We start from the raw sequence: 20141 nt of genomic DNA on the forward strand, positions 1-20141 counted from the left end.
AAAATAAAAGTGTTCAGTCAGTATTGTTGTAATTGTCATTATTTTATATATATATATACTGCTCAAAAAAATAAAGGGAACACTTAAACAACACATCCTAGATCTGAATGAAAGAAATCATCTTATTAAATACTTTTTTCTTTACATAGTTGAATGTGCTGACAACAAAATCACTCAAAAATAATCAATGGAAATCCAATTTATCAACCCATGGAGGTCTGGATTTGGAGTCACACTCAAAATTAAAGTGGAAAACCACACTACAGGCTGATCCAACTTTGATGTAATGTCCTTAAAACAAGTCAAAATGAGGCTCAGTAGTGTGTGTGGCCTCCACGTGCCTGTATGACCTCCCTACAACGCCTGGGCATGCTCCTGATGAGGTGGCGGATGGTCTCCTGAGGGATCTCCTCCCAGACCTGGACTAAAGCATCCGCCAACTCCTGGACAGTCTGTGGTGCAACGTGGCGTTGGTGGATGGAGCGAGACATGATGTCCCAGATGTGCTCAATTGGATTCAGGTCTGGGGAATGGGCGGGCCAGTCCATAGCATCAATGCCTTCCTCTTGCAGGAACTGCTGACACACTCCAGCCACATGAGGTCTAGCATTGTCTTGCATTAGGAGGAACCCAGGGCCAACCGCACCAGCATATGGTCTCACAAGGGGTCTGAGGATCTCATCTCGGTACCTAATGGCAGTCAGGCTACCTCTGGCGAGCACATGGAGGGCTGTGCGGCCCCCCAAAGAAATGCCACCCCACACCATGACTGACCCACCGCCAAACCGGTCATGCTGGAGGATGTTGCAGGCAGCAGAACGTTCTCCACGGCATCTCCAGACTCTGTCAACTCTGTAACGTGCTCAGTGTGAACCTGCTTTCATCTGTGAAGAGCACAGGGCGCCAGTGGCGAATTTGCCAATTTTGGTGTTCTCTGGCAAATGCCAAACGTCCTGCACAGTGTTGGGCTGTAAGCACAACCCCCACCCACGTCGGGCCCTCATACCACCCTCATGGAGTCTGTTTCTGACCGTTTGAGCAGACACATGCACATTTGTGGCCTGCTGGAGGTCATTTTGCAGGGCTCTGGCAGTGCTTCTCCTGCTCCTCCTTGCACAAAGGCGGAGGTAGCGGTCCTGCTGCTGGGTTGTTGCCCTCCTACGGCCTCCTCCACGTCTCCTGATGTACTGGCCTGTCTCCTGGTAGCGCCTCCATGCTCTGGACACTACGCTGACAGACACAGCAAACCTTCTTGCCACAGCTCGCATTGATGTGCCATCCTGGATGAGCTGCACTACCTGAGCCACTTGTGTGGGTTGTAGACTCCGTCTCATGCTACCACTAGAGTGAAAGCACCACCAGCATTCAAAAGTGACCAAAACATCAGCCAGGAAGCATAGGAACTGAGAAGTGCCCACCTGCAGAACCACTCCTTTATTGGGGGTGTCTTGCTAATTGCATATAATTTCCACCTGTTGTCTATTCCATTTGCACAACAGCATGTGAAATTTATTGTCAATCAGTGTTGCTTCCTAAGTGGACAGTTTGATTTCACAGAAGTGTGACTTGACTTGGAGTTACATTGTGTTGTTTAAGTGTTCCCTTTATTTTTTTGAGCAGTGTATGTATATATATATATATATATATATATATATATATATATATATATATATATAATCGGCCGATTACTCGGCAACAGCTTTTCTTTTGGTCCCCCAATAATCGGTATCGGTGTTGAAAAATCGTAATCGGTCGACCTCTAGTGGAAAGGGTTCTACATGAAACCCAAAAGGGTTCTACCTCGAACCAAAAGGGGTTCTTCAAAGGGTTCTTCTATGGGGACAGCCAAAGAACCCTTTTTGGTTCTAGATAGCACCTTTTTTGTGGACTTGAGGAGATTTCAACATTCTAATCGAATAACATCTAGAAAAGAAGCGTAGGTAAACTTTGCTCTCTATACTCTGTGTCCCCCAAAGCTCCTAGAGGAAAAGAACATCCTTGCAGAGCAGTTGCAGGCGGAGACGGAGCTGTTTGCCGAGGCGGAGGAGATGAGGGCCCGCCTGGCTGCTAAGAAGCAGGAGCTGGAGGAGATCCTCCATGACCTGGAGTCCAGAGTGGAGGAGGAGGAGGAGAGGAACCAGAGCATGCAGAACGAGAAGAAGAAGATGCAGTCCCACATCCAGGTCAGAGAGAGTGCGAGACAGAAACTCATATATGCACATATGGATGCAGCATGGACACACACACACACACACCATCAGTTGATGAGTTAATGTTGGTTAAGATGGGATTCATTCTAACTAAACTATTGATAACTTCAGCATTGCAATACATATCCTTGGGCTGAAGATACTGAGTGTCTCTGTTGGTTGAACGTATGTATGTCCATTGTCTATCCATAGGATCTAGAGGAGCAGTTAGATGAGGAGGAGGCAGCCAGGCAGAAGCTGCAGCTGGAGAAGGTGACTGCCGAGGCCAAGATCAAGAAGATGGAGGAGGACATTCTACTGCTGGAGGACCAGAACTCCAAGTTCCTCAAGGTCAGAGAAGAGGGCACACTTAAGACTAATTTATACATTCTGCTTCCACATCGTCTGACCGTCTGCTAGGTCTTCTCGAACAAAACCAGAATAGGCATTATAGAATGTCCCCTCCTGTCACCAACACTGAATACGGAACCCTGTGCATTTGATTGAAGCGGAAAACATAAATTAGGGATTAGACTTGTATAGAGCCCTGAAGGGTACAAGGGATAGTCGAGATGTTTAAGATTATCTTAATCTGGGCCTCCCGAGTGGCGCAGTGGTCTGAGGCACTGCATCGCAGTGCTAGCTGTGCCACTAGAGATTCTGGGTTTGAGTCCAGGCTCTGTCGTGACCGGGAGACCCATGGGGCGGCGCACAATTGGCCCAGCGTCGTCCGGGTTAGGGAGGGTTTGGCTGGCAGGGATATCCTTGTCTCATCGCGGACTAGCGACTCCTGTGGCGGGCCGGGTGCAGTGCACGCTGACCAGGTCGCCAGGTGTACGGTGTTTCCTCCCAGACGTTGGTGCGGCTGGCTTCCGGGTTGGATGGGCATTGTGTCAAGAAGCAGTGCGGCTTGGTTGGGTTGGGTTGGGTTGGGTTGTGTTTCAGAGGACGCATGGCTTTCGACCTTCGCCTCTCCCGAGTTCGTACGGGAGTTGCAGCGATGAGACAAGACTGTAACTACTACCAATTGGATACCATGAAATTGGGGAGAAAAAAGGGGTGAAAAATACAACAACAAAAAAGATGATCTTAACCTGATACAAATGATTTATTAGAAGATGCCATGAAGGGGAAGCTAAAGAACCACATGTGGCTCTGAAGCCACACATTGCAGACCCCTGTTGTAGAAAACTGTAGAGAGGTTTAACATCTTTCCTCTCCTCTCTCCACCCAACAGGAGAAGAAGTTGCTGGACGACCGTGTGGCCGAGATGACCTCCCAGCTGACGGAGGAGGAGGAGAAGGCCAAGAACCTGGGCAAGGTCAAGAACAAGCAGGAGGTGATGATGGTTGACCTGGAAGGTAAAGGCTTCACTGTGGCTCTTCCTCGATTGGTCCTTGCTCTCTTTCTTCCTTGCTCTCTTTCTCTGCCTTCATTGGAGGAGAAGGTCCAAGGTCCTTCCCGTCAGGCATTCTTCTCCAAAGCCTTTTGATGATGCAAGGAATCCAGGAAAGATTAGTTGTAGAACTTACTGTAACTCCCTCAATATGGCAGACGTTCAACTGTATATAATAACATTAAGATGAGACTACAGACTAGATAAGATTAAGACTTCTCTGGTAGTGTGATTCTGCGTATGCATAGGAATTCCATTTCAGTTCGAACACCACAATGACTTAATGGTTTACCAAGCGGAAGAATCTGGTTACTACTGCTTAAGTGGAATGTTGGAGTGGATACTTTTGAGTGCTGGGCCAACATCTATTTTCATCGTTTGGTTAACCCCGCTGCCCTTCCACCTTGTGTGTGTGTGTGTGTGTGTGTGTGTGTGTGTGTGTGTGTGTGTGTGTGTGTGTGTGTGTGTGTGTGTGTGTGTGTGTGTGTGTGTGTGTGTGTGTGTGTGTGTGTGTCAACAGAGCGCCTGAAGAAGGAGGAGAAGACGCGCCAGGAGCTGGAGAAGGCCAAGAGGAAGCTAGACGCTGAGACCACGGACCTCCAGGACCAGATAGCTGAGCTGCAGGCCCAGATAGAGGAGCTCAAGATCCAACTGGCCAAGAAGGAGGAGGAGCTACAGGCTGCTCTGTCCAGGTGAGATACTCCCCCTCCAGTCCCAAAATGGATTCTCAATAACGTTCATGGGTTGTGTTCAGTTTGCACCATACAGTCGTGACCAAAAGGTTTGAGAATGACACAAATATGAATTTCCACAAAGTTCGCTCCTTCAGTGTCTTTAGATATTTTAGTCAGATGTTACTATGGAATACTGAAGTATAATTACAAGCATTTCATAAGTGTCAAAGGCTTTTATTGACAATGACATGAAGTTGATGCAAAGAGTCAATATTTGCAGTGTTGACCCTTCTTTTTCAAGACCTCTGCAATCCACCCTGGCATGCTGTCAATTAACTTCTGAGCCACATCCTGACTGATGACAGCCCATTCTTGCATAATCAATGCTTGGAGTTTGTCAGAATTTGTGGGTTTTTGTTTGTCCACCCGCCTCTTGAGGATTGACCACAAGTTCTCAATGGGATTAAGGTCTGGGGAGTTTCCTGGCATTGGACCCAAAATATCGATGTTTTGTTCCCCGAGCCACTTAGTTATCACTTTTGCCTTATGGCAAGGTGCTCCATCATACTGGAAAAGGCATTGTTCATCACTAAACTGTTCCTGGATGGTTGGGAGAAGTTGCTCTTGGAGAATGTGTTGGTACCATTCTTTATTCATGGCTGAGTTCTTAGGCAAAATTGTGAGTGAGCCCACTCCCTTGGCTGAGAAGCAACCCCACACATGAATGGTCTCAGGATGCTTTACTGTTGGCATGAGACAGGACTGATGGTAGCGCTCACCTTGTCTTCTCCGGACAAGCTTTTATCCGGATGCCCCAAACAATCGGAAAGGGGATTCATCAGAGAAAATGACTTTACCGCAGTCCTCAGCAGTCCAATCCCTGTACCTTTTGCAGAATATCAGTCTGTCCCTGATGTTTTTCCTGGAGAGAAGTGGCTTCTTTGCTGCCCTTCTTGACACCAGGCCATCCTCCAAAAGTCTTCGTCTCACTGTGCATGCAGATGCACTCACACCTGCCTGCTGCCATTCCTGAGCAAGCTCTATACTGGTGGTGCCCCGATCCCGCAGCTGAATCAACTTTAGGAGACGGTCCTGGCGCTTGCTGGACTTTCTTGGGCGCCCTGAAGCCTTCACAACAATTGAACTGCTCTCCTTGAAGTTCTTGATGATCCGATAAATGGTTGATTTAGGGGCAATCTTACTGGCAGCAATATGTGAAGCCCTTTTTGTGCAAAGCAATGATGACGGCACGTGTTTCCTTGCAGGTAACCATGATTGACAGAGGAAGAACAATGATTCCAAGCACCACCCTCCTTTTGAAGCTTCCAGTCTGTTATTCGAACTCAATCAGCATGACAGAGTGATCTCCAGCCTTATCCTCGTCAACACTCACACCTGTGTTAACGAGAGAATCACTGACATGATGTTAGCTGGTCCTTTTGTGGCAGGGCTGAAATGCAGCGGAAATGTTTTTTGGGGGATTCAGTTAATTTGCATGGCAAAGAGGGACTTTGCAATTAATTGCAATTCATCTGATCACTCTTCATAACATTCTGGAGTATATGCTAATTGCCATCATACAAACTGAGGCAGTAGACTGTGAAAATTAATATTTGTGTCATTCTCAAAACTTTTGGCCTCGACTGTACAAGAGAAAATGTTTTGAAACGGTGAAATCGAATGAAATGGAGGATGTACTATGTGAACGCTACCTGGATCATTAAGGGCAATAGATGATGAATAGATAAGCTTTGCCCACCATGCAAGCTTGTACCGCGCATGTTGCCTGTTCCTATGGCAACCGGCCCAACCTGCCCGGCCACTACTGTGGTCCAGTAAACCATACCGGCTAGATGTGCACCCACACATATACTCCCACTTCCATTGCCTGTCCCCATAGCAACAGTCCACTCTACAGGGCCCAAGCAGTTGAGACTCAGCTGGCACACACACACACACACACACACACACACACACACACACACACACACACACACACACACACACACACACACACACACAACAAAATACCACAGTTTACTATAGAATACTACAGTACTTAGTATAGAATTGTGTAGTATACTGTAGAATACTATACTACACACTGTAAAATTCCTCGATCGTGTGTAGAACTTAGTATAGAATTGTGTAGTATACTATAGAATACTATAGTAAATACTACAGTATACTACAGACCACAAAAACACTTCAGTTGTCACGTTCGTCGTAAGATGGAGACCAAGGCGCAGCGTGAGTATCGTTCCACATCTTTTATTTGAATGTGAAACTTAACGAGACAAACAATAAACTAATAACAAGCAACAAATCGTGACGACAGAGGTGCAACATGCACTAACTCAAAATATTCTCCCACAAACACAGGTGGGAAAAACAACTACTTAAATATGATCCCCAATTAGAGACAACGATGACCAGCTGCCTCTAATTGGGAATCATTCAAAAAACCCAACATAGAAAAAAGAAACTAGAACACAACATAGAAATAAATAAACTAGATAAACCCCCCAGTCACGCCCTGACCTGCTCTACCATAGAAAATAAGAGCTCTCTATGGTCAGGACGTGACATCAGTAATGTTCACAAAATCACTACAGTCCACAAAAACCCTACAGTAATGACTATGGTATATACAGATTTGGAGGGTTTATAGCAGGTGCAACAAAATGCTTATGTTACTAGTTCCAACAGTGCAGTAGATTGTAAATACTACAGTACACTAAAGTAAAGTCCGCAAAAACACTACAGTGAATACAATATTATTTAACCATAGAATACTATAGTATTTTTTCATATGGGCACATACCCTCATGTTGGCTATGAACTAAATATTTAAAAGCAGCCACACAGTCCAGCTGCTTAGTTGTTCAGTGGCATCGGTTCACTCTAAACTAAACTAATGCCTTCCTTAGTGCAGTGCGTGCTGGAATGCTGGCTATCACCCTCACTAGAGACATTTAATACACACGCACACTCTGAGGCAGATTGATAGAGATTGATGATGTGCTCCATCCAAGTCTCTCACTGAATTTTCCGACGGAAAGGAAAAGGAATCTCAGCTTGGGCATGGCAGCCACGACGGATCGTCTCACACCTCAGAGGGAATTGGTCACAGAATCTGTTTGTACTTCACAGACGTTTATTTTTAATAGCTTCTGAACAGGGCTGCTGGACTCAAGGAAAACATTACCAGATATGGCTTGAAAAAGACCTGTCTCTTGGAAGGAGGAGAAAGAGTGTCAACTTGCATCCAAGTATTAGCTCAATTTAGCTTGATTGTTCATTTAACATTCTTTGTAATCCAAAGCCAATTCAGACCTAATTTTGTGGAAAATATTCATGAGCTCGCCTCCCAGGTGGCGCAGTGGTCTAAGGCACTGCATCGCACACACACACACACACACACACACAAACACACACTGGTCCTCCATGAGCTCACCCATTGTAAGGTCGATCACACTGCCACCCTGTGTTCACTGGGTTTTTGTCACCACCCTGCAGTCTCACTTGCTAGGGCCTGTATGATTTTGAAATGATCAGCCTTTTTGGGAGATTTAGAGAATATGCAGTGATTTCATGTACCAGTTTTGTGTTCCATGGTTTTACCCAAAATGTTCCTAACATTTGGACATCTCTGGTACTATAAAAGTACTGCTCAGATGAATGCCCCACAGTTAACATGATTTCTCACCTCTTCATTGAAATGGAATGTATCCTGGCATTAGCTAGCTAATCTAATGATTTATATGTTGCTGTTTGGAATTGATTTTGGAATTGATTGGTTTGTTGTGTGTGCGTGTGTACCAGGGGTGATGACGAGGCGGCCCAGAAGAACAACGCTCTGAAAGCTGTGCGGGAGCTGCAGGCCCAGCTGTCAGAGCTGCAGGAGGACCTGGAGTCAGAGAAGGTGTCCAGGAACAAGGCAGAGAAAGTCAAGCGGGACCTCAGTGAGGAGCTGGAGGCTCTGAAGACTGAGCTGGAGGACACGCTGGATACCACCGCTGCCCAGCAGGAGCTCAGGTACTGGGACACTGCTTGTCAAGGCTCAGCTGTACTGCTCTCTGCTGCGCTGATGTGCTTATATGTTTACTGTAGTCCCAATATGTTTATTTTTGGTGCTTTTAGAAATGGATAAAGAACCGGTGTAGGGTCGCACTGAAAAAGTGTCACTGTCATAGTTTGGCAAAGTATCTGCGTGTGTATCTGCATGAGGGCTATGGAGAGACACAGCACCTCATTAAGGTGTCTTTTATGGGTCTACCTCCCTTCCTAACTCCTCTCTCCTGTCCTTTCTCTCCTCTCAGGACCAAGCGAGAGCAGGAGGTGGCTGAGCTGAAGAAGGCCATCGAAGAGGAGACCAAGAACCACGAGTCTCAGGTCCAGGAAATGAGACAGAGACACTCCACCGCCCTGGAGGAGCTGTCTGAGAATTTGGAGCAGGCCAAGAGGGTGGGTCTATAATCAGAGACAATACACCTGTCAATCATCTAGTAACATGTCTCATTACATGTTTAGCAGGCCTAGAGGCTAGGTCCACCATCAGACATAACACCTGCCAACCATAACGTTGTTATACAGTAGTAGCACTACACATGTTTAGCAGGTCAAGAGGGTGGATCTCCTCCAACGATGTATATAAACCCTGGATTGCTGATGCTATGTATTGGCCATTGAGAGGCTTTGAAGCCACTGGTTGGCCATATTGGGACTCCCCAGTAGGAGCAGTCCTCCATGGGAATGAATGGAATTCTACAGTGTTTAAATGAAATGAGACAAGGACAAATTGACATGTATTTAAGTATGTGTTGTCATGGGGACAGTAACATTAGTAATCTCATAAAAGTATACTGTGTTTTTATATTTTATTTTAATTAAAAGAATGTATGTTTAGCTCACAATATAATGTAATTGTAGGCATTAAGGTGTTTCTAATAGAATACATGTGGCAAAAACGAATTTAGACATTAATAAATGCATTTCTATAGCTTCCAAAATATTTTTCTACACTCCCAAGAAGGAGGCACGGTGGCTTCAACACAGCACCCCCTATCAGTCATCTAATGTATATAAATCATTGGTCGCCACCTGAGAAAATAGACCTTCAACATAATGTCATCTCATACAGTAGTAACACTACACTATCACTTATTTGCTAAGCAGGCCAAGAGGACAGCCCTATCCAACATACCCTCTGTAAAATTCTCTCATCTTCCCAATGTATACCACAACCCCTCTCTCCCCTCTTTCCGCTGCAGTTCAAGTCCAACCTGGAGAAGAACAAGTGCACCCTGGAGAGTGACAACAAGGAGCTGGTGAGCGAGGTGAAGGGGCTTCAGCAGGCCAAGACAGAGTCAGAACACAAGAGGAAGAAGATGGAGGCTCAGCTGCAGGAGTTCATGGCCCGAGCCACCGAGGGAGAGAGGGCTAAAGTAGAACTGGCCGACCGCACACACAAACTACAGGTTAGAGGGCAAGTCAACGGACCACTCTGTCTGTCGTCATCACTATGTGTTGAAGTCAATTGGTTTCTCAAAATGGGAGTGAATATGTTTTAATGTGAATATGAAGAGATATTTATAGACCTTTGTCTGTAGACGGAGCTGGACACTGTCTCCGCCCTGCTGGAGGACGCTGAGAAGAAGGGAATCAAGCTGGCCAAGGATTCAGCCGGCCTGGAGAGTGCGTTACAGGACACACAGGTGAGCAGAGACTCCTTATACGTCACCAAGCCATTACATGCTCTAATAGTTGAAATCAAAGTTGGAGGTATTATAATATGCTATGGAAGCAAATGTCCTTTGATGACGCTTCATTATTGGAAACACTTGTAGCTAATGCCAATCTGCTGCAAAAATCACTGTCTCCATCCAACGAGTCTTATTGTAAGTGGTGGTTAACTACCGTTGGGTCTTTGCGTCTTTTGTGTGTGTGTGTGTGCGTGATTGTGTGTAGGAGCTGCTCCAGGAGGAGACTCGTCAGAAGCTGAACCTGAGCTCTCGTATCCGTCAGCTGGAGGAGGACAAGAGCACCCTGCAGGAGCAGCAGGAGGAGGACGAGGAGGCCCGCAGGAATCTGGAGAAACAACTGGCCACGCTGCAGGCTCAGGTATGGACCCCACTGGCATTCTTAATGTTTCACTGCCAATAGGACAGGGTTTCCAGCTGTGAACACCCACCATTGATATTTACTACAGGTTGTGGTAGCTAGATTCCTTATTCACGAAATACATATTGGGTATAAGTTGAATACAGTGTTGGGGAGAAGTAAACTACATGTAGTTCTACTAGTAATTTAACTACATTTTGCAGTAGCTTGGTGGTAGTTGAACTAAATTCAAATCTAGGAAGTGTTGTCAGTAGTTAGGCAATACATGTTTTTATTTTTCAGCATCAGACCTGCCTAATTCTCTCTTGGAACATCATTTTTGTTTAATAGGCTAAATAACACATTCTGTTAACATATGACCCCAAAGTGATCTATTCTTGCAAAAAGTAGTTTGGATGTAGTTGTTATGGAAATTACCACCAGGGACACCTGAAGTCAATCTTAAATGAATCATTCTTTATTAACAGCAAGCTGGATAGGTCACAGTCAAACTAAATTACCGGTCTGAAGTGAGCTCTGTCTGGGCAGTCCCGTTAGATCTCTTATATACTGCTTACACAGACAAGTTATATTTGCTTGATTTAGCTTATTCATAATGAATTCATCATTAATGTTTGGTTCATGCATGTGACAGACCAATACCTCACGAGGCTTCTTCTCTCCAAGCTGAGTGAGACCTTGAAACTGAGATATCCGTTCTCAAAACAATGTTCTGGGCGTACTGCCAAATTGCAGATACTGATAGTGAGGGTTCCTCCCAGGCACGATCAATCAGTCACTGAACGATGAACTCAGTCGAATTGGTTATTAGAAAAGTACAAACATAAAATGTTCCTTCACATAGTGAACTACAGTGCCTTGCGAAAGTATTCACCCCCTTGGCATTTTTCCTATTTTGTTGCCTTACAACCTGGAATTAAAATAGATTTTTTAGGGGTTTGTATCATTTGATTTACACAACATGCCTACCACTTTGAAGATGCAAAATATTTTTTATTGTGAAACAAACAAGAAATTAGACAAAAAAACACAAAACTTGAGCGTGCATAACTATTCACCCCCCCAAAGTCAATACTTTGTAGAGCCACCTTTTGCAGCAATTACAGCTGCAAGTCTCTTGGGATATGTCTCTATAAGCTTGGCACATCTAGCCACTTGGATTTTTGCCCATTCTTCAAGGCAAAACTGCTCCAGCTCCTTCAAGTTGGATGGGTTCCTGCTGGTGTACAGCAATCTTTAAGTCATACCACAGATTCTCAATAGGATTGATGTTTGGGGTGAAGTGAAATGAGGAGCTTTGCCGTTCCAATTCTGACCAGTTTCCCAGTCCCTGCCGATGAAAAATATATCCCTACAGCATGATGCTGCCACCACCATGCTTCACTGTTGGGATGGTGTTTTCCTTGATGGCCAAAAAGCTACATTTTAGTCTCATCTGACTAGAGTACCTTCTTCCATATTTGGGGAGTCTCCCACATGCCTTTTGGCGAACACCAAATGTGTTTGCTTATTTTTTTCTTTACAGAAGAGTGGTCAGAAAAGCGCCATTGCTTAAAGCCCAGCTCTGTGGAGTGTACGGCTTAAAGTGGTCCTATGGACACATACTCCAATTTCCGCTGTGGAGCTTTGCAGCTCCTTCAGAGTTATCTTTGGTATCTTTGTTGCCTCTCTGATTAATGCCCTCCTTGCCTGGTCTGTGAGTTTTGGTGGGTGGCAGGTTTGTTGTGGTGCCATATTCTTTCTATTTTTTAATAATGGATTTAATAGTGCTCCGTGGGATGTTCAAAGTTTCTGATATTTTTTATAACCCTACCCTAATTGGTACTTCTCCACAACTTTGTCCCTGACCTGTTTGGAGAGCTCCTTGGTCTTCATGGTGCCGCTTGCTTGGTGGTGCCCCTTGCATAGTGGTGTTGCAGACTCTGGGGCCTTTCAGAACAGGTGTATATATACTAAGATCATGTGACACTTAGATTGCACACAGGTGGACTTTATTTAACTAAATATGTGACTACTGAAGGTAATTGGTTGCACCAGATCTTATTTAGGGGCTTCATAGCAAAGGTGGGCAATACATAGGCACGCACCACATTTCCTTTTTTAATAAAAGATAAATACATTTTTAAACAAGTTATGTTTTTCATTTCACTTCACCAATTTGGACTATTTTGTGTATGTCAATTACAAGGAATCCAAATAAAAATCCATTTAAATTACAGGTTGTAATGCAACAAAATAGGAAAAACACCAAAGGGGGTGAATACTTTTGCAAGGCACTGTACTTTTTTAAAAAGGGGGTGAATACTTTTGCAAGGCACTGTACTTTTTTAAAAAGGGGGTGAATACTTTTGCAAGGCACTGTACTTTTTTAAAGTCACTTTAGTTAAGTAAACTATATTTTTATTAAGGGTAGCTTTAAAGTAGCTCAACTTCTTTCAGTATGAATTAATTGGTAGCTTGGTAAAATATATTTTCATAGTAGCTTCCCCAACACTAAGATCAGTAATGTGTTTTTTTTTAAAGACCACTGTCATTTTCTGTATATCAAATGCTCACTCACAAAGCTGTGAATCTTATTTCCTCATGTAACAACCACAGAAAAAATATAATATGAAAACCATTGTCTTCTCCATCTAGCTGTTTGAGTCTAGGAAGAAGCTGGATGAGGACGTGGGGACCCTGGAGTCTCTGGAGGAGGTGAAGAGGAAGCTACAGAAGGACATGGAGTTGACCAGCCAGCGGCTGGAGGAGAAAGCCTCCGCCTTCGACAAGATGGAGAAGACCAAGACCCGCCTGCAGCAGGAGCTGGACGACCTCATGGTGGACCTGGACCACCAGAGGACCATCGTCTCCAACCTGGAGAAGAAGCAGAAGAAGTTCGACCAGGTATCGTATCGTCTCGATTTGTCTCTATCCTTTCCTCTATCTCGCTTCCTTTTCTCCCTCTCACCTTTGCTTATCTCCTTCTCCCCTCTCTGCAAAATAAAAGTAGACCTGCCATCAATGAAGAAATGGCTGAGTTTTTGTGATTTCTTGATTCCAATGATTGCCTTCGTTAACATAACTTACCAGTAAGACATTGCTTGCCATCCTTCTTCATCACTATCTTCTCCCTCTATGTTAGCTCCTGGCTGAGGAGAAGACCATCTCTGCCCGCTATGCAGAGGAGCGTGACAAGGCCGAGGCTGAGGCCAGGGAGAAGGAGACCAAGGCTCTGTCAATGGCCCGGGCTCTGGACGAGGCCTTGGAGGCCAAGGAGGAGTTTGAGAGGCTCAACAAGCAGCTGAGGACTGAGATGGAGGACCTGATGAGCTCCAAGGACGACGTGGGCAAGAGCGTACGTAGTTTAAACCCCCCATACAGGAGCTGAAGGTTCTCAAATACCTTATACAACCCAATCCTATGCCTTGGCTTGGCTCATCCAATGAGGATTGATAGAAGCAAAATGTACAGGTTTTGGTATGTTTCTTCCAATATGGCCACCAATCCACCCACCACAGAATGAGTGAGATTGCCTGTGTTACAGGAGCTGGTGGTGGTTCCTAAAAGTTGTTGGAGACCTTACACACCTTACATACAGAAGCTTTCTGTAAATGACTTCATTTTGAAATAACTCTGTCCACCAACCTCAGAATTTTGCTTTGAGTGAGAATTTGTTTGACTAATCCTATGCGATGGCTTCCTTATGAAAGTTTTCGACCCAGAAAAGAGATGTTGCTGCTAACAGTCTCTCCACGTCCCCCTGTGTGTAGGTCCATGAGCTGGAGAAGTCGAAGCGCACCCTGGAGCAGCAGGTGGAAGAGATGAGGACCCAGCTGGAGGAGCTGGAGGACGAGCTGCAGGCCACGGAGGACGGCAAGCTGCGTCTGGAGGTCAACATGCAGGCCATGAAGGCCCAGTTCGACAGGGACCTGCAGGCCAGAGACGAACAGAACGAGGAGAAGAAGAGGACGCTGGTCAAACAGGTACAGAGACGAGCAGAGAGGACCCTTTTTGGGGAGTAACATGCAGACCTCTAATAGAAACTCAGGTGATTTAGCTAGGCCAACAGTTCGGAGAAAATATTATATGGTCAAAAACTTTAACTTATGGACTCATTGTGTACTCCCCATCCATCTTTACCCTAACCGTTATTGCATCCGAGCAAGCTAGAACCCAAACTTCACTAGGTTTCATCACTTACTTGGTGTTTTCAACCCTCTCTGTAATATCTTGTTGTCTGACCCCTTCCCCAGGTTCGTGAGATGGAGGCAGAGCTAGAGGATGAGAGGAAGCAGAGAGCCCTGGCCGTGGCAGCTAAGAAGAAGCTGGAGATGGACCTCAAGGACCTGGAGGTGCAAATAGAAGCATCCAACAAGGCCAGAGATGAAGCCATCAAACAGCTCAGAAAACTACAGGTGAGACTTCATACAGGATTTGTGTTTGCTTGTTCATTCTCAAGTTGTGTTGAGCTATTATGAACAGTTGAAGTTGGAAGTTTACATACACCTTAGCCAAATACATTTCAAGTTTTTCACAATTCCTGACATTTAATCCGAGTAAACATTTCCTGTCTTAGGTCAGTTAGGATCACCACTTTATTTTAAGAATATGAAATGTCACAATAATAGTAGAGAGATTGATTTACTTCAGCTTTTATTTCTGTCATCACATTCAAGTGGGTCAGAAGTTTACATACACTCAATTAGTATTTGGTAGCATTGCCTTTAAATTGTTTAACTTGGGTCAAATGTTTTGGGTAGCCTTCCACAAGCTTCCCACAATAAGTTGGGTGAATTTTGGCCCATTCCTCCTGACAGAGCTGGTGTAACTGAGTCAGGTTTGTAGGCCTCCTTGCTCGTACACGCTTTTTCAGTTCTGCCCACAAATTTTCTATAGGATTGAGGTCAGGGCTTTGTGATGGCCACTCCCATACCTTGACTTTAAGCCATTTTGCCACAACTTTGGAAGTATGCTTGGGGTCATTGTCCATTTGGAACACCCATTTGCGACCAAGCTTTAACTTCCTGACTGACGTCTTGAGATGTTGCTTCAATATATCCACATAATTTTCCTCCCTCATGATGCCATCTATTTTGTGAAGTGCACCAGTCCCTCCTGCAGCAAGCACCCCCACAACATGATGCTGCCACCCCAGTGCTTCACGGTTGGGATAGTGTTCTCTGGCTTGCAAGCCTCCCCCTTTTTCCTCCAAACATAACGATGGTCATTATGGCCAAACAGTTCTATTTTTGTTTCATCAGACCAGAGGACATTTCTCCAAAAAGTACGATCTTTGTCCCCATGTGCAGTTGCAAACCGTAGTCGTGCTTTTTTATGGCGGTTTTGGAGCAGTGGCTTCTTCCTTGCTGAGCGGCCTTATAGGTATGTCGATATAGGACTCGTTTTACTGTGGATATAGATACTTTTGTACCTGTTTCCTCCAGCATCTTCACAAGGTCCTTTGCTGTTGCTCTGGGATTGATTTGCACTTTTCACACCAAAGTACATTCATCTCTAGGAGACAGAACATGTCTCCTTCCTGAGCGGTATGATGGCTGCGTGGTCCCATGGTGTTTATACTTGCATACTGTTGTTTGTACAGATGAACGTGGTGCCTTCAGGCGTTTGGAAATTGCTCCCAAGTATGAACCAGACTTGTGGAGGTCTACAATTTTTTTTCTGAGGTCTTGGCTGATTTCTTTTTAGTTTCCCATGATGTCAAACTAAGAGGCACTGAGTTTGAAGGTAGGCCTTGAAATACATTGGAGGTACACCTCCAATTGACTCAAATGATGTCAATTATCCTATCAGAAGCTTCTAAAGCCATGACATCGTTTCCTGGAATGTTCCAAGCTGTTTAAAGGCACAGTCTACTTAGTATATGTAAACTTCCGACTTCAGCTGTAGATTATAAATATTGTTGCAAAATTCTGGTAATTTTCCCAGAATTCCAAGAATATTCCAACCAGGAATTTTGGGAAAGTTAGCAGAACTACTATGTCAATCATTTTTACCTGATTAATTAGGAACTCCTGGTTGTCTGATCTCTGATAATCAGCAATATTATTTCTTACACCTGTATCCTTTTATCAATAAAATGGACTGGTAGCCTCTGCAGGTATGGTATCTGTGCCTGTCTGTCCACTGTGTAGTCAGCTTTAATGTAGCCTAGATTAGAATATGTCCAGGACTACCAATGTCTGTATTTAGATGACATCCCTGATGCTGTAAACTCTAGTCGTTCAAGTTGGTCTGGTCTCATTTGTAGCCTCCCCGCTGGCCTTACACTATTATATTCAGTATAGCTACGGGGTTGGGGTCGGTTCTATTTCAATTTGGGAAGAAAAACTGAATTTCAAACATTTTCTCATAGGCTGCATTTACACAGGCAGCCCAATTATGGGCAACAGATTGATCTGATTGGTCAAAAGACCAATTAGTGGCAAATAATATCAGAATTGGGCTGCATGTGTAAATGCTGCCTTAGAGGAGTATTGAGGAAAATCTCATTTGAAATGGAGTTGACCCCTAAACCTGTACAGTTGCCCCAGACTGTTGGTCTTACTCTTTGCCTTGCTGCTGCCCCCTGCAGGCCCAGATGAAGGACTACCAGAGGGAGCTGGAGGAGGCCAGAGCATCCCGTGATGAGATCTTTGCACAGTCTAAAGAGAACGAGAAGAAACTAAAGGGCCTGGAAGCTGAGATCCTACAGCTGCAGGAGGACCTGGCGGCTTCAGAGAGGGCCCGTAGACACGCTGAGCAGGAGAGAGACGAGCTGGCTGACGAGATCTCAAATAGCGCTTCTGGAAAGTGAGTAGCTACATTTTCCTGATTAATGATCAAATTCAAGCATGATATTTTCCAGATTTAATGGTGCAATATGCAGAAATCGCTGGTTGCTAAAATTGTAACAGTTCACCTAATTTCAGTTTCTGTGACAAAACAAGCAATCTATCGTGTGAAGAGAATCTATGCTCTGATCTGATTCTATGTAGAGAATCTATGCTCTGTTCTGTACCAACCACATCACCGAATCATTCACTTGCTTGGGTCAGGTCGGCCTTGCTAGATGAGAAGAGGAGGCTAGAGGCCCGCATCTCGCAGCTGGAGGAGGAACTAGAGGAGGAACAGAGCAACATGGAGCTGCTCAACGACCGCTTCCGCAAGACCACCATGCAGGTACAATACAACTCTCACATTGTCAAACACGTACACACAGCTCATGAAGGTACAGAACAGGTAAAACTCTCCTTAAACCGGCATTGTCTCTTGACGTTTTGATGGAGGAGATCGGACAAGAGGAAAGTACTTTTGAGATTCACTCATACACAGAGACGATTCCTTGACCATAGAATGTAGTCTCTCTATGGCCTGGAGAGTAGCCTATAATAAACTGCACTAACAAATAGCACACCAGACTACTTCCTGGGACCCACAACTAACGGTTTTATATAGAGATGGACAAAGAGTGATCCTCTCTCCCTTTATCCCCATTTCTCTCCCAAGGTGGACATCCTGAACACGGAGCTGGCTGGGGAGCGCAGCGCGGCCCAGAAGAGTGAGAACGCCCGTCAAGGAATGGAGAGGCAGAACAAGGAGCTGAAGGCCAAGCTGGGAGAGCTGGAGGGGGCAGTCAAGTCCAAGTTCAAGGCTGCCATCACTGCCCTGGAGGCCAAGATACTGCAGCTGGAGGAGCAACTGGAGCAGGAGGCCAAGTAAGAAGTCTTCTATATACTGTACTAAATAGACGTCATAATGGGGGTCAGAGTTTAAAGATGGGAGGTTACCTAGAATTAAATGTAGGCTTCAATAGGTGGACTCTAGCTCATACACTCAATGTAATGATTTACCCATACTCAATAGGCCACTAGAGGTAGGAGTTTCCCCTTACCACAGATCTAGAATCAGATTACAAACTACTCAAAATCTGGACCTTTAAAGGCCCAGTCTAAAATGTGATTTTTCTGTGCTGTGTATATATATTTCCACACTAGGAGGTTGGAATAATCCTGTGAAATTGTGAAAATTATGATAATGCCCTTTTAGTATAAAGACAGCTTGAAGTTTCAGGCCATTTTGGTGGGATGGAGTTTTTGCCTACCTGGTGTCATCACCATATGGTAAATTAGTTAATAGACCAATAAGAAAGCGTTCCAAACTTTTCTGCCAATAACAGCATTTTTTTTGTTTTCCCCTGACAGTCCTAGCAAAATTCTTGCTTGAGAAATTGCTCTTTGCTAAGAAGCTATTTTTGTTTCGTTTTGACCATTTTAATTGAAAACAATCACAGTAAGGTAATTCATTGTTACCCAGAAATGATTTGATATTGAGATATATATGACTTCATTGGATCTTTAACACTAGGGGGCTGAAAACATACAGTACCGTTCAAACACACTACTTGCCTAGAGAGTTTTCAGCTATACTTTTGGCTGTTTGGCTGTTTATTTACCACCACAGACAGATGCTGGCACTAAGACCGCACTCAGTCAGCTGTCTAAGGAAATAAGCAAACAGGAAACCACTCACCCAGAGGCGGCCCTCCTAGTGGCCGGAGACTTTAATGCAGGGAAACTTAAATCAGTTGTACCAAATTTCTATCAACATGTTAAATGTGCAACCAGAGGGGGAAAAATTCAAGATCACCTGTACTCCACGCACAGAGACGCGTACAAAGCTCTCCCTCGCCCTCCATTTGGTAAATCCGACCACAACTTTATCCTCCTGATTCCTGCTTACAAGCAAAAATTAAAGCAGGAAGCACCAGTGACTCGGTCTATAAAAAAAGTGGTCAGATGAAGCAGATGCTAAACTACAGGACTGTTTTGCTATCACAGACTGGAATATGTTCCGGGATCCTTCCGATGGCATTGAGGAGTACAACACATCAGTCACTGGCTTCATCAATAAGTGCATCGAGGACGTCGTCCCCACAGTGACTGTACCTACATACCCCAACCAGAAGCCATGGATTACAGGCAACATTCGCATTGAGCTAAAGGGTAGAGCTGACACTTTCAAGGTGCGGGACTCTAACCCGGAAGCTTACAAGAAATCCTGCTATGCCCTGCGACGAACCATCAAACAGTCAAAGCGTCAATACAGGACTAAGATTGAATCATACTACACCGGCTCCGACGCTCGTCTTATGTGGCAGGGCTTGCAAACTATTACAGACTACAAAGGGAAGCACAGCTAAATCATTTCTATGCTCGCTTCGAGACAAGCAACACTGAGGCATGCATGAAAGCATCAGCTCTTCTAGACGACTGTGTGATCACGCTCTCCATAGCCGACGTGAGTAAGACCTTTAAACAGGTCGACATACACAAGGCTGTGGGGCCAGACGGATTACCAGGACGTGTGCTCCGGGCATGTGCTGACCAACTGGCAGGTGTCTTCACTGACATTTTCAACATGTCCTTGATTGAGTCTGTAATACCAACATGTTTCAAGCAGACCACCATAGTCCCTGTGCCCAAGAACACAAACGCAACCTGCCTAAATGACTACAGACCCATAGCACTCACATCCGTAGCCATGAAGTGCTTTGAAAGGCTGGTAATGGCTCACATCAACACCATTATCCCAGAAACCCTAGACCCACTCCAATTTGCATACCGCCCAAACAGATCCACAGATGATGCAATCTCTATTGCACTCCACACTGCCCTTTCCCACCTGGACAAAAGGAACACTTATGTGAGAATGCTGTTCATTGACTACAGCTCAGCATTCAGCACCATAGTACCCTCAAAGCTCATCACTAAGCTAAGG

The 20141-nt window shown here is 44.9% G+C and overlaps 1 protein-coding gene across 14 annotated transcripts in view; it reads left to right on the forward strand.

The window, feature by feature from the left end:
• LOC106587011 (myosin-10) overlaps nucleotides 1-20141 on the forward strand; it is a 95133-nt gene that overhangs the window by 68067 nt on the left and 6925 nt on the right. For all 14 annotated transcript variants that reach the window (XR_001324341.2, XM_014174807.2, XM_014174832.2 and 11 more), the window contains 16 exons: nucleotides 1977-2183; nucleotides 2403-2540; nucleotides 3427-3550; nucleotides 4106-4277; nucleotides 8085-8297; nucleotides 8582-8726; nucleotides 9533-9739; nucleotides 9872-9976; nucleotides 10230-10382; nucleotides 13020-13268; nucleotides 13507-13719; nucleotides 14135-14347; nucleotides 14618-14779; nucleotides 16957-17174; nucleotides 17420-17543; nucleotides 17871-18079. Coding sequence is in view for 13 of the 14 variants with exons in the window: in XM_014174807.2 (XP_014030282.1) it covers nucleotides 1977-2183; nucleotides 2403-2540; nucleotides 3427-3550; nucleotides 4106-4277; nucleotides 8085-8297; nucleotides 8582-8726; nucleotides 9533-9739; nucleotides 9872-9976; nucleotides 10230-10382; nucleotides 13020-13268; nucleotides 13507-13719; nucleotides 14135-14347; nucleotides 14618-14779; nucleotides 16957-17174; nucleotides 17420-17543; nucleotides 17871-18079 (2852 nt within the window). In the remaining variant the exon portion in view is untranslated. The remainder of the gene's footprint in view (nucleotides 1-1976; nucleotides 2184-2402; nucleotides 2541-3426; nucleotides 3551-4105; nucleotides 4278-8084; nucleotides 8298-8581; nucleotides 8727-9532; nucleotides 9740-9871; nucleotides 9977-10229; nucleotides 10383-13019; nucleotides 13269-13506; nucleotides 13720-14134; nucleotides 14348-14617; nucleotides 14780-16956; nucleotides 17175-17419; nucleotides 17544-17870; nucleotides 18080-20141) is intronic.

This window comes from Salmo salar, chromosome ssa02 (assembly GCF_905237065.1).
Source record: "Salmo salar chromosome ssa02, Ssal_v3.1, whole genome shotgun sequence".
NCBI classification, from domain to species: domain Eukaryota; kingdom Metazoa; phylum Chordata; class Actinopteri; order Salmoniformes; family Salmonidae; genus Salmo; species Salmo salar.